The sequence below is a fragment of the Mixophyes fleayi genome, chromosome 4 (genome assembly GCF_038048845.1).
Source record: "Mixophyes fleayi isolate aMixFle1 chromosome 4, aMixFle1.hap1, whole genome shotgun sequence".
Classification (NCBI taxonomy): Eukaryota; Metazoa; Chordata; class Amphibia; order Anura; family Limnodynastidae; genus Mixophyes; species Mixophyes fleayi.
Window position 1 is genome coordinate 70,965,136 of NC_134405.1, and position 15,508 is coordinate 70,980,643.

A 15,508-nucleotide genomic window follows, 5' to 3' on the forward strand; every position below is an offset into this window, starting at 1 on the left:
GTTTGTTTAGCCTCTGATATACCATACTTAAAGAAACAAACCTCATATCTCCTTCATCCTATCTATCACTTTTACCATGGGGTTGAATGAGGAAACATGGAGTAGGCACTCAAATAGTAGTTCTGGTTATACTCTCTACATTTCTGTGGAGAGCGACATATATTTTAGTGAGCAGCCCATCTTATGTCTCCGTCTAACAGTAATGAACCCGTCCTACCTTTTCAACATTCTGATACGTTCCCTGTCTAAAGAGGAATCACATTTTTCCAAAGGGATAATTTAAGCCACTTTAAATTTATATGACAAAGTAGGAATGTGTTATTTCATAATAAATGTTTTTTCAGTAATCAAGTATTAGTATGTTTCCAAAAATGTCCTCAAAGCCAAATATATTCCCTGTTTTCTCTCTATTCCAGTATTGTTGGAGATGGACTGGATTTAACTTTGGTTTTGACTTGTTGGTCACTTACACCAACCGCTACATCATATTTAAAAGGAACACCCTGAACCAGCCATGCAGTGGCTCAGTCAGCCTGCAGCCACAGAGGAACATTGCATTCAGGTAAGATGTATCGGTCCTGCTGTAACCAGTGCTGCATGTAATAGGTGGATGTATGTGAACTAATGGGAGAGAGCAAAGAGAAAGTGGGTAGTAACCGGCAAATCTGCTAGAATCCCCTGAATGTCATCTTCCTACTGATGGATTTGACATAAGTTTAGAGCACCAAAAAGATGATCTAGGAGTAAATAAACCATTAGATTTCAGTGAAAATAAAGCTCTAGTGAATGTAATGGTAAAATGACAAACCCCAAATTCTGTCATAATTCAGCATTTTTAAATAAAGCCAAATGCTTTTGGAGGTCAAAATATGTTTTTATTGTATTTGTTTTTAGTTTTATTTTTTCAAATTAGTCATCTGTAGTAAAGGATTATGAAGAATCATAATGTGATTCACATTTTTAATTTAATAAATTAATGTAAATTTTTTGTTTTAAAATAAATAAATACAAATGTATTTCTCATGACTTAGAAATTGCTCCAAAACTACAGATTTACCAGTATTTCTATCATTCTACCCTATACCTCACTATTGACAGCATGTCCCTTACTATGATTTATGTACACAGTGTGGTCTGCTAATTATTTTACCTTGGTAATTTTTCTTGTCTTGTGAACATCAATGTATTTAATATATGATGCCTGTTGGGGTTTTTTGCTTGCTATTCCCTCCTGCTGCTCTGTCTTCTTTCTTTTGGCAGCATAAATCATCACCTATGTAAAAACTTGTGCTGTATCTTGTTCCCTGACCAGCTGCTAATTGCTAATATTGATGTCTGTTATATACACAGATTACGCTTGGTGTCTTTTGATAACAATGGTAAAGTTATCTGCAATAGAACAAGTGGATATCAGATCCTCAGCCTTGAGAAAGATCAGGTATGTTTTAATGTTTTGTTGGAAATTATGTAGAACTCCATATCGGCGATCTATGTAGACCATGCTATAAATACGTATGTAGGTGGAGAATATGGCTGGAAGTCTGATTTAATGAGATCACATGGGAAAGGAGAAGAGAAGGCAAGGACTTGGATATTACATTATTATTATGACAGTTTTTTGTTTTTTTCTTTAAATTCACCTGGAAGATCTGCATTCTTAGTCTCATTGTGTTTGTGACTGTGATTGAAAGGTACTTTGGTTAAACATACTGACCAGTATTCATAAATACACGTGTAAATGTGTTCATAGCTTGTTAGAGCTGAGTGTTTGTATTATGGAGATCTGCTTTAATATGAGATAAGGACACTCGGTAAATAGGTGTGTTTTATTTATAATGTAATGGCATCTAATCCATACAGGATAACTTGGAAACATAAAATGTAATGACTGATAAACACTCAGCCATTCTAATCTGCTTATCTCACCCCCATATGACCATTGTAATAGATCTGCCCAGCCACCCCACACACCACCACCATTGCGCAGAGCAAAAAGCCCTGCTCAGGTACTATTGTTACCCCCATAGTGACAGGAGACAATCTTCATCTGAGCAGCCGTGCATGCTCAGGTGTCCAGACTGGTGTTTCTGCTGTTTCTGCTTTTTAAATGAAAAAGGCAGATGGCTGGGGGCCTTCCAGGTCAGAAGCCCTGCTGGAGTAAACATATTAACCCAACGGGGCTTATCACTGAAGCCTTGCACAACAAAAGTAGAGAGAGCAAAGGGTTTGATGTATGATGATGGGGTGAACAAATAAATAGAAATGCAGGGTTTATGTTTCTTTTAAAGAGGGCATGTTACTTGCAGACTATTAAATTCCCTCTGCGCCCAATTTGCCCTGAAGAATAAGTACCAGGAAGCACTCAATATCACTCACTGAAGGACTCATCGTATTATTTCATGCCGAGCAGCACTCTCCTGTCTAAAACTTCTATCTGCCATATTGCCCTAAAATATCATGCTCAGTGATATTTCTGCTTCTTATGGCGCATACCCAGGCTTAAGGCCGAAAGTCTGACATCCAACTTATAGGTCTGCTGACAGGAAGACACTTGTGAAACGGTCCACTTACCTGACATTTACATGATGGGAAGAAATGTTTTCTAAAAGGAAGATGGTATTCGCAGTCAGCTGATCTAACGCCATAAAATAGTAATGGTCAAAAAGAGAGCAGACACTTGTTTTCGTTCCCGTGAGTCATTTCAGGAGTATGTGGATATAAAGTCTATAAGGTACCGATAATTGCTGTAATATATCTCTTTGGGAAAACTACATTTCTCCTCAAGCATTTAACCTTTTCTATTCATTTTGGTTGATTCCAAAATCCCAGTATTTTTTTATTTTTTTATTTTTTTTGTGGCTTAAAATCTACACATGCACAAAGCAAATGAATCTGTTCTGGGAAATCGCTGATCCTTTGAGATAAACACCTCGGAGATAACATTTTTTTTCCACTTTCTTATAGGTTTATTGATCAGTGGTGCATGTGCTGTTCTCTAATTTATCTACTCGCCAAAAGTTCTCAGCATGGGATAAATCTTATATTAAGCAGTATAAATACATTTTCTGTGTTTTAAAGCATGACAAATTCATTCCAAGTAACATACTTTTTTGAATCTTGGAAATTGACATTTCATTTTGTTTCATGTATTATTCAGATTCTTTTTTTTTCTTTCTGCCAAGACTCTATCTATTAAGTTCAGCTTTATAGATTGACACTTCACCTGCTTAGTCCGTTTTGATATGAACCAGATATTCTATTCACCTGAAGAACCCCTGTTGCCTCCACACAAGGGAAGCAGCCAGTATATACATGATGGAAACCACTGAATTGTAATTTTCAACATGCATTTGTTCTAATAAATATGACATGTCAAAACCATGGGGAATCCTAGAGCATACTCGCCAACTTTTAAGATTTGTCATGTGACAAGGGGTAGGAGGGGGCGTGGTGACATCATTGAATAGCGGGGGTGGGGCTTAATGACACAATTAAGCCCCACACCTTCCATTAAATGCCGTGAATTTCGGCAACTGCGGGAGCTTTGCCTACTCTTTCGAGAGTCTGGGAGGACTCCCCAAAATTCGAGAGCTTCCCGGGAATTCTGGGAAAGTAGGCAAGTATGGCCTAGAGCAGTGTTGGCTAACCTGTCACACTCCAGGTGTTGTGAAACTACAAGTCCCAGCATACCCTTCCAAAAATCAATGTTTTTGGCCCTAAAATAACCAAATTTAGTCTGTCTCTATAGGCCCCCCTACATTTGTATAAAATACCCAAAAATTCAGCCGTTATAGACTGTACAATATTAAGAGAAATGGACAAAGACAGTTTGGGGTCACTCTGGGCAATTTCTCCTTAAGGTTAGGGTGTCATACACAAACAGCAGCCTTTAAAGATGGTACGTGATATGGAAATGCCCCAAGTCCCTTTCCTCTTTGGGGGTAGATTGCACCCTACACTTACATAGAAAGTTTTAAAAAGATGTTATCGTCATCATCTGGAGCTTCATCCTCACCCTCATCAGTGTGTATGTCATCATCACAGACTATCAATTCATCGCCGCTTGAATCCGCCATTAGAGAACAGTCAGTGCTTGGATGTCTTGGATGGTGAATGCCTTCCTCGTGGAAGATGTAGTTCATTTTTATAAACATCATTTGCTCTACATTTTTGGGACGTTAACCTTCTACGGCGATCACTGACTAAGTTCCCTGCTGTGCTGAACACTCGTTCAGAGTACACACTGGAGGGTGGGCAGCTTAGGTATTGCAAAGCAAGTTTGTACATGGGTTTCCAAATGGCCTGCTTTTCTTCCCAGTAAGGAAAGGGACTGTCTGACATTTCCATATCAATTACCTCTTGAAAGTAATCCTCCACCATCCTTTGCATGTTTATACTCATATTGGATGGAGTTATGGGCAAGGTCACACATTTTTTGGAAAAATCCTTCAAACCAGCCCAAATGTTAAACTGTTCTGGTCGTCCCTCTGCGTCCTCCCTGCTTTTTTTTGGGAAAATTAAATTTTTCACGAGCAGCAGCTGCTTGAGAAACTAAAGGAGGACATGTCGTCAAGCCAAGGCCCAGTTCAGCAGACAACTTGCTGAGCAATAGCTCCTTGCAAAAGTTGACATCTCGTTCATTTTGAAGCAAAGACTCAATGTAGGTCTTAAACCTTGGATCAAGCACAGTGGCCAAAACGTACTGATCCGAGTTCAAGATCTTAATAACTCGAGGATCATTGTGAAGCGAATTAAGTACTTGATCGACAAGGCCAACATACTTTGCGGAATTGCTTGCTTTCATCTCCTCCCTCAGTTTCTCAAGCTGCTTTTCCAATAGTCTAAAGGAATGACTTGGCTCAAACTAGCAGAATCTGCACTCACTTCACATGTCACAACTTCAAATGGTTTCAGCACCTTGCACAGCACTGAAAGGATTCCCCACTATGCAAGACTGAAGTAGATGCCCCCTCCTTTCCCAATGTCATGGCTTGTGCAATACGCTTGGATGGCTTTGCGCTGTTCCTCCATCCTCTGCAGCATGTACAGGGTGGAATTCCACCTAGTTACCACCTCCTGCTTAAGTTGGTGACAGGGCAAATTAAACTGCTCTTGGAGCTGCTGCAATCTCCTACATGCTGTGGCCGAATGCCTGAAATGGCCTGAAATTTTACGGGCCACCGAAAGCATCTCCTGCACCTCACGGTTATTTCGTAGGAAGCTCTGCACCACCAAGCTGATGGTGTGAGCAAAACAGGGAATGTGCTGGAAATCACCCAGCTGTAATGCTCGCACTATATTGTTGGCATTATCAGAAATGACATATCCTGGGGAGAGTCCAAGTGGTATAAGCCATGTATCAATCACATCTCTTAGTTTGCATAACAAATTGTCAGCTGTATGCCTGTTAGTGAAGCCGGTGATACAAAGAGTGGCCTGCCTGTGACAAATGTTATGTAGTGGTGTACATGCTGCTGCTGGTGAAGGTGAATGACCAACCTAGTGGGCTGTCAGTCATATAGTCTTTGGTTTGACCACTTCCACTTGTCCACATATCTGTGGTTAAGTAGACAGTGGGCAGAATGGCATTTTTCAGCGCAATCTCTACATTTGTACACACTTTTTGGTATAGTTGTGGAATTGCTTTACGGGAAAAATGGTATCACGATGGAATTCTGTAACGCGGACACAAAACCTCAATTAACTGTGAAAAACCAGCTGCGTTTATTGTGGATATTGGATGCAGATCTAACACTAACATGGCAGCCATGGCGTCTGTGATTCGCTTGGCGACTGGGTGACTGCTGTCATATTTGCTTCACAGTTAATTGTTGAAATGTTCTTTTTCTTGGCCTTCCTCTGGGCTGACGTTTCACCCCCCCCCCCAGCAGCAGCAGCAGCAACAGCAGCAGCAGTGGCACTAACGCTTTCTTCAGAGGAATCAATAATAGTGCAGGAGTCATCCAGCCTTAATAATTGTGATGCAGGGCTAACTCCAAGCGCTATTGATGAGGATGGTGTGGTGGGTGTATTTTGTAGCCGTCGGGATGTCGGTGAGCGGAGGGTCCTAGCTGATGATGGAGTGCTTGTAATTTTTTTGGAAGAACTTTCAGCTTTTCCCAACACTTTGCCATGAACTCTCGTCAAATGGCGTAACATAGACGAGGTTCCAAGATGGTTAAGGTCCATCCCTCGACTGACTGTGGCTTGACATACACTACAAATGGCTATACAGTTGTTGTCTGGATTGGGGTAGAAATAATTCCACACATAAGAAGTGGATTTTTTGGTTTCATGGCCTGGCATGACAATGGCCTTTTTCTTGTCACGTGCCAGAACTGCTGCCACTGGTGCAGGACTTACACAAACAACCTCACCCTCATCAACATCCTCATTAGCGCCCTCGTTGCCTCCACAAATCTCCCCCTAATCCTCTTCTATTTCCATAGTGGCATCCTCAATTTGTGTATCACCGGCTACACTCGGGCTGTTCAGGCACACATCAGCAGAACTGCTGAAAGGCTCAGTCTTTATGGGTACACTAACAGAATGCTCACTATTAGACATCCCACTGTTGGATGGACTCTCCACAGGGATTGGTGTCATTGGTGATTCAGAGCAAACATTATCCTCTAATGCCTTACTGTTATCTTGCAGCTCGGCTTTGACGCGTAACAGTAGTTGTGCACCAATTGTAGGCTCGGTAACATTTTTGGATCTGCCACTAATAGAGAAAGGTGAAGGCCTCATTCTACACACGCAGTGGCAAAGAGAATGGCATGTTGGCAAAAAAATTTTTATTGCAAGTTAACTTTTCCTCAGTTATACATTTTTGCTTCAACACAGTAAAAAATTTTTTGAGGGTGTGTTTTTTTGACTGATTTCAAAACACTGTGTAGTTTGACATCGCCTTGCCCAGATGACGTACTGGGAACACTACCGTCAGGACTGGTGACAGAACCTGGTTGCTCATTCTGCTCATATGTGGACTGCTTTGAATCCATTCTGATCCCAACGCACTTGTAGTGCTACAAATTGTTTTAGATACTGCTGACAAATATGACTTTTGACAGCCAGAAAAATTAATGCAAAACAATGGGGGACACCCCAAAGCACTTGTAGTGCCAAATATTGAAAAAACAAAAAGGCTTCTCTATCCTCCTCTCTTTTCTATCGATTGTTATCAGAATTGGAATCAGAATTGTATTGTCTGTCCCTGCTCTAATCAGCCTGTGACTACACCCTGCTCTCTCCCTCTGTCAAATGGCGATGGATTGCTGTGGAGGCTGGTATTTATAATTTTCAAGTATCGTGAGAACCGAGCCCCGAGATCCGACGACGTCACGATGACGTTCGGCCTCGATTTGGATTTCACGCGGGCGGGAGAGTACCGAGCCTGCTCGACTCGGTACTCGGTTAGGCAAAGTTCGGGTGGGTTCGGTTCTCGGGGAACCGAGCCCGCCCATCTCTAATTTCTACACAGATTACGTGGTGCTGGGCAATGATCTTACAGATATGACACACACCTTACAGGTTTTGCAATGAGCAACTGTATTTGGTCTCCATTTCTTTCTCTGTTAATATACAGAACACTTGTTTTTGTTTTTTTCAGAATTTAATACTATATATCCTTTCTAAATCAGAACATGAAAAATCACCCCAATATCGTGTAGCACAGCTTTTGGTCATATTCATAAGCTAGCATAGATAACGGTACAAACCCCATGCGCGTGAGTGAAGAAATGTCAGAAGACTCCGCTTAAGTCATAGCATCAGGGTTGTACGAGGTGAAAAGATATTAGACATAGAGTAGGAAGATCCTTCCTGTGAAACACAATGTAAGTGGGTATTTGGACTGAATGGAAAATCTTTCCTCAAAATATTTTCTATATATTGAAAAAATAAACAATCTAAGCAATTTTGTTATAGAATTGTCTTTTCTCTACATAAGACGGCAGAGTACTGATGTTTGACAACAACATAATGTCAGATTCCAGTAGCCAAAAGAGACTGGAAAACTGATTGAAGTCTTCCATATAATGCCTTCACACAGATACCTTTTAATGCTTGTTTTGGGTTTAGTTCTGCTTTAATAACAAATGTTTGACAAATGGTTGGCATATGTTGTTTCTCTTCCCTCTTCTAGATTGGATCCAGTAGGAGTGACCATTGGCCATGCTAAAACTAATGGCCTCTAAATGACATGGTTCTACGTCCGCTCACTCTGTTTCACTGTAATGGCTGCTTCTGTTTTGTGCCTTCCAATTATAACTGCATTGTCCTTGTTAACATGTCCTCTAGGAGCAAGTGGTGATGAACCTGGACAGCCGCCTTCTCTTGTTCCCACTGTACATCTGCTGCAACTTCCTGTACACCTCTCCTGAGAAGCGGGGGGAGGTAGAACAGGAGAACCCGAACAGCTGAGAAACTCGCTGCACACATGAAGACCTCAATATGTAATCATTAAAAAAGGGAACATTTTATTTTTGGCTGTCAGATTTATTTTGCTGAAAGTTTGTGATATATTGAGATCACATGTGATGTCTGTTTCATTTATACTGCAACTCTCTCCCTGCTAGGTTTGTGAGGAATGTAACACTTATAACCTCTTACAGAATGTAAGCTCTTCTGCCAAAAGTGCTGCTTTATCATCACAAGCAAAAAGTCACTTCTTAAATATAGAAGTATATAATACCTACTGAAAGTTGTAACCGGCAAATTTAATTTTATTTATTTGTTTTGTAAGTAGCTTTTCGGAAGTACAAGGCAATCTGCCATGCAGATTAATTTGTTTTTTTGTTTTGTCCCCCACTCAAATTACAATCTGCGTATATTCTTTGTGTGTGGTCCTCGGCAAGGTGATTCTGTAGTAAAGGAGCCCCCTGTTAAGTGAATATCTGTGTCTTTTGTCATGTACCATTGATGTATTTCATTTTGTTAACAAGCATTTCTTTAAAATGTATTTCACCCACAAGCCTTAAAGACCTTACAGGTCACCTACTCCTATTGGAGTAAGGTATGTACAGCTGCGTGACTGATGTGATGTTAGTCCACTAGCAGAAGTGTGTGTATCTGATGTGAGAAGCATGGTAGGCCTGACTCATCTTTTACTCCATTTGTGCTTTGTTTTGTTTTTTATTATTATTTTTAAAAAAAATAATTAAATAATGCGTGAGAAAAGAAAACGAAATGCAAAGATGGCTGTGAAACTCCCAAATTGTATCATTCCTATGAGTGTGCTCCACCGGTATTATCACGTGTGATTGGCCAATCACTGTAAAGGCTGCTCCAGGGCTATAGTCATGTGGCCTTACTCACAGATCTGTTCAAGTGAATTAATTCATAATATTTTTATTTTTTCAACTAAATGCCAGCATGGAATATCAATATGAAGATGGATTTTGCAGTTGCAAATAAAACTGGTTAGATTAAGCAGTTAACTCAAAACATTTTAACATGTTTCTGAACATTTTATTAAAGTTGGTTTGGCTTTTACTGGCCAGTCAAACATCATAGAAAAACACATTCATTTTAGACTGTCAAAAATCTTTGAGACAATTATTTTCCACAGCATTTAGGTAGCATTAAAGGGCATCTCCACATAAAAGTTTCATTTTTTTTTTTTTTTTTTAAATGTGTGGATGAAAGTTATGTTCTCCCCTCTTAGCGGTCCATTATTTTCAGCTACCTCCTGCCTGGCTCCATGTGTTATGATAGTCACACACCTTGGATTCACACACAAGCTTCTGCTTAGTTCCGTTACGCCATTTTTCTTTGTGCAACGTTGTCCTGTCCTGCAATGGCCTCTGCCTCTTGCTGTAAAAATGTTGGCCAAGTTGCCTTGACTCTTTTTTTTTTAGTTTTGACCTTTTGGGTCAACCTAACTCTACCCTTCTGCATTATTTGGTATTTCAAACTAGATAATGCACATCTGATACTGAATCCATATGGTGTATATACAGATCTATTGAGATAATAAATAAAGTTGCTCTACCTGGTGAACACAGCGTAAAATGTCATATCTGCAGAGGCAAAGTCTGCCATGGAGAATGTTCAAGTGGCCAGAGAGCTCACCTCTATAGATATAGATATCTCAATTGAATAAACACATAGGTGCTGATTCAGAATGGGAACCAAAACTGGAGTGACTTATTTTTTTACAATAAACAAAACATGGAAAACAAGTTGGTTTATACCCATATGCAAAGCTGTACACATCTAAAGATCCCTCTGCCTCTACATCAGCAGCACCTGTCCTATAGCTGTTGTAAAACATCTGCCCCCTTACATGCAGGTCTACATGAGCCACATTGTACATTCCCTTCTCCGCGTCGCCTGTCTAGACGCAGACGGACGCACATGCCAGAAACAGGCAAGTCTGTATAGAAGCCTTTGTGTGTGCCCACATTCTGGGCATGGTATGCTATGCAAGCTGGCTCACGTCCTACTCTCAATCGGCAAAATAGTATATTTTATTTAGCACATAAGGGCAAAACTTCAATTAAGGAATCCAATACAAAGTAAGTTGTATTCTATATATAATAAATGAGAGTTTAGATTTTTGCAGCTTGCATATATTATGGGTTCTCTCCTGATTAATACTAAGGCATGCCTAATTCTGATTTAAACATAACCCAAATATTATGTTTATATCTATACCACCTTTTTTTGTATACATCACTGGTGTAACTTTTGTTATTACTGTTTGTGAAGAGGTCTCCAATCTGATGAAGTGCTTGTAGCAAATGATCTAGTACCAGTCAGCACAAGTTCATTTTATACAGCCTATTAAAATATTATGTATGGAATAAGTCCAGTACTAGGAATAAGCTGAAAGTTAAAGGCAGAATTAGTGAAAGAATTACTATTTTAATAAAAAACAAGTTGACTACTTTTCTTGGGGAGGGGGGGGGGGGTAAAAACACCCATTCAAATAAAAATATATTGGCATTAAATAAAATAAGTTGCTTTATTGATAAATTTGTATCTGAAAACAGAATAGGTGAAAATAGTAGATATATTTTCAAAGGTGACATTGGAGAATTCTAAAAATATGTCCTATATGTCCTGCAATTAGTTTTCATGTGCACACACTCTCTGTACAATCTGCTTTTCCAGTAGCTGACACTGCAAGTAAGCTGCACTGCAAGCTGCCTTGTAGGAAATGTATATGGTATACTGTACATGGAGTTCATCTTTATGGATAATTTGAAATGCAATTTATTATGTTTTCCTTAACTACCATTAAGCCTCCACAATAAACCTCTTCATATATAGAGTATTGGAAATGTTAGCTAAACACTTATGGTTATCACAGGTTTCGTATTTAGATTGGCTTTTCATCTAGTTAGTGGCTCTTTAAGCTTCACATACTATGGGAGTACATTCTGAAGGGAGTGAAGGGGAGAGCAATCTATATTGATCAAATATCTAATTTTACCTGCCCATTAGTATATACGTCAATATAACTGACCCTATGGGTATGTCTGTATGGCATGAGCTTTGAAGATATCTTACTATGGTAAGATTGATTACATTTTCAGTAACCTTACCTTTACCATTTTCCAAATGGGCTTGAACAGACAATTTAAACTGCATATATACATCGGTTAAAAAGTATTAGCTACGTTTTTCTGGCACAGACCAGATACAATCCTATTTTCATGAAAAGCAGTGGCACCAGAATTAACTTTCCAAACATTAGTCAATGCCCCTCCGTCATATATTTTATGATAAAATCTCTACATGTAACTCAATTAGTACAAGTCGGTCACTTTGAAAGAAAAAATTGGCAGGAAGCAATTGGCAAGGCCAGTACACGTCTACATGTGGGAATGGTATTATCTATAACTCATCTGCACCACTGGATAACTTTAGGAATGTGGTTATTGTGTTGGGATTTCACAAGTTCTGTTTAAATGGTCTAGGAAAACAGTGTTTGTTAAATGATGTTCTAACCCGTTTAAAACAAAAAATACAAAAGCAATTGGTTATCACGCATCCCACAGTCTTATATCACTGACACACTGTAGACATACCTTCCAACTGTCCTGATTTTGGTGGGACATCCTGAGCCTTGGACTATAAAAGGATGGGTTTTACATTTTTTGTTCTGCAAATACAAAGTTTGTTACTGTGCAGTTTTTTTTGTATATTTGTGTAAATATGTATATGTGGCTGAAATGACTGTTACAAAAAAAAAAAACCTCTAAGATTGTCATATTAAATAAACATGCCTAAATGTGTTTTGATATTTAAGTACTTTCTTACAGAAATACACTTTCATTTTGATGTGAATGAAATCTGGGTGTTATTTATTTTTAACTTTTTTACTTAATAAGCACCTACCTCTCACACTTATTGGAGGTAGACATTTGGTGGACTGAGACAATATTCATGAATATGGAACCAGTACCTCATAAATATAAGAAATGAAGCGTCTCAGTGGTAATAGTAGCTGCTGGTCATTTGATAGGCTATGATCAAATGATAATAATAATCTCATGAACATTGCTTCAGATCACAAGATGGCTGCCTAGTGTGTGGTAGACAGGTACTCCTTAATCTCTGCTTGCAGTTTAGCAAATACAGCCATTGAACTAATTTCAGTCATCTCAAGGAAGAGTTTAGCTCCTTGTAGCTATAACTGACTATTGGCAATTTTATTTCACTTTATTTATAAAGCATGAACATATTGCACAGCACTGTACATTGAGGAGATAAGGATCCAAGCAAATTACATACAATTCCATGACACAGAAGTTGAAGATGCTCCTGTCCTAATGAGCTTACAATTTAAGAGCTGTGGGGAACAATTAACTGTCAATCACCAACTTCTCAATCACCAAGCAGCCATGGGTGGCTAGCATGTCTGTTCAGCTGCTGGTGGTACAGTACAATTAGAATTAGGAGAGAGAAAGTGGAGCGTTAAAGAAAAACTTGTAATTGTAGAAATATTGAAGTCCAGATGCTAGCAACCATGACTGATCGTCTCCATTTATATTAATCAAACCTGGTTCTGGCGAAGGCTTTTGCGCTGTATGGGATTGTACTGTGGTTATCCACCAGCACAGAGTCACTATGTACCTGGTTTGTTTGTTTGCCAGCATTCTCTCTGCTGGACACAGAGCCAGAGTACTTTGTTCCACATGGTTACAAAAATTGTGGCAGCAACTGCTTACCGAGGAAGGCACAGAAGGGAAACGGCAATGTCCGTGCAGCTCTCTGGTTCCAGCAGTACTAATATATTTTGTATTTTATTATTGTTTATTTATATAGCAGCACCCACAACACAGAAACAGATGTAGCACTCCCTGGGCGCATAAAATAGAGTGGGGAGGATATGATGGGAATAAAGTAAAATACAGTTTTATTAGAAATAACAGTACAATTGGGTTGCAACCCTAATATCACAAACTGTATACACACTAATAAAACCTCCCAATAGAACAAATCCACTTTATTGTTGATGCCATCTCATTCACACTCAACCACAATTATTTCTGCTCTGAAGGACAATTTTACAAACAGGTTCGCGGAACAGCAATGGGCGCTAAATTTGCACCCAGTTACGTGAACCTGTTTGTAGCGGCATGGGAAAATAAAGCGATCTGGAATAATAACCCTTTCCTTCAGTATATAAAACTTTAGTGCCGCTACATCGATGACATTCTGTTCATTTTGACAGGTCCCATAGACAAACTAACCCTCTTTCTGGAATACATCAATCAAAACTGCCTTAATCTTCATTTCACTTCCAATACCAGCACTGAATCCATTAGTTTCCTAGATCTGCAGATCTACATTGAAAACAACCAGTTAGAATCCAGAACCTTCTTTAAGGAGGTGGACTCCCAATTCATACATACCTTCTAACAGTAGCCACCATGAGAAATGGGCACGGAACATTCCTAAAGGGCAATTCACCCGTATAAGACGCAACTGTTCCAAGATAGAGGATTACAACAAACAAGCTGAGGTGCTAAAAACCCAGTTTCTAGATAGGGACTACAACCCTGTCTCTGTAGATCAGGCTATATCCACCGTTAGGGATAGATAGGGAAACCATTCTCAGCAAGAAAAATTACGAAACACCATTTGCACATATCCCTTTCATCAGCCAATAGAGCAAGGATGCCAAGAAAATTGAACACATTGTCAGAAAACATTGGAAAGTTCTTCTGGGCGATGAAAAACTGAAAGGAATCATTCCAGAGAAACCAAAGTTCATATACACCAAAGCAAACAGTCTTAGGACCAAACTTGTAAAAAGTACCATCCCGCCCAATCAACTCACTATAAGTAACACCTGGCTGAATGAAAACAAAAATGGGTTTTATCATTGTAATAGATTGCAGCCTGTAAGGAAAGTAGCATCAGCCATACCAAACCATCTACCAGTTTCATATCGCATACCACTGGGGACCTATTTACCCTAGAGGATAAAATTACATGTGATACCACCGGGGTTATATACCTCCTGGAATGCCCCTGTGGGTTGCAATATGTAAATGTATCAAGCTGAGTGTTTTCTGGTGGGTTTGAAAAGTGGAGATGTTGCCTATAGCAACCAATCAGATTCTAGCTATCATTTTTCCGAATGTACTAAATAAATGATAGCTAGAATCTGGTTTTTCAAACCCGCCGGAAAACTCAGCTTGATACATTTACCCCCCCCCCCCCCCCCTGGCCCCCTCAGGGACAGCTATCTGGGGTTGAAATATAAATGAAAAAAAAAAGGAAGGTGCCTACTAGAACCATTGCTTTTCTTCAAGTTGGCTCTATATCTGAATGTTGACAAGAATCGAAACAAAATATTTTTGCAACTGAATGGAGTTCAGTTACCTTCATCATTTTGTTGAATGGTGAGGACTTCCTAATTGAAAAAATTCTAGATGTGGTATCCAGGAGCAACTTGCAGCTGTCACCACCCTACAATGATTGGATACAGAGGATATCACACACAGTGGTAGTACAACTCGAAACCACTGTCCTTGGCATGGTACAGAAACAGTTAGCAAGTCTGTATCTTCCCCTATTCCTGTTGTACTTGTATTTTCTGATGATGAGACTGCACCACGGGTTATGTCCATATCAGCACCCTCATTTCTGTTGTGCACAGTACAACTACCTGCCTTCCTTCAACATCTCGCCTATAAGGGACATTTTTGCTTGCTTGTTTTCATTGGCCAAGAAGTGTTCCTTCTTGCTGACAAACTTCATGCACAGGCTGAAATTAACATTCTTACAAGCTAATAATGAATAACTTCTACAAATTAACTGTATTTAAGCTGTAAAAGAACAAAATGGCTGAAAGGTAACAAGATGGCGTCAGCTCAGCAGAATCACATTTCTCAAAAGTATAACTGATACATATGCTTATGCACTGGATCCAGTAAGTCATCAATCCTGAAGTCTGTAGTGAGTGTTACTGTGCTCAGTGGCCTGTTTTTATACAGTTTTGGTTGAAAGAAAACAGTGAGGATGTCACAATGTACACAAATATAAC

At 39.4% G+C, this 15,508-nt stretch overlaps 1 protein-coding gene across 4 annotated transcripts in view; it reads left to right on the forward strand.

Moving 5' to 3' along the window:
* Positions 1-8,894, forward strand: part of GMCL1 (germ cell-less 1, spermatogenesis associated) — a 77,211-nt gene extending 68,317 nt beyond the window's left edge. For 3 of the 4 annotated variants that reach the window (XM_075207416.1, XM_075207415.1, XM_075207417.1), the window contains 3 exons: positions 417-562; positions 1,351-1,438; positions 8,302-8,894. In XM_075207416.1, coding sequence (XP_075063517.1) covers positions 417-562; positions 1,351-1,438; positions 8,302-8,424 — 357 coding nt within the window. In that variant the 3' untranslated portion in view covers positions 8,425-8,894. Of the gene's footprint in view, positions 1-416; positions 563-1,350; positions 1,439-8,146 lie in introns of all 4 variants that reach the window. The other variant, XM_075207418.1, reaches the window with a different exon arrangement.
* The last annotated feature ends 6,614 nt before the right edge of the window (positions 8,895-15,508 follow it).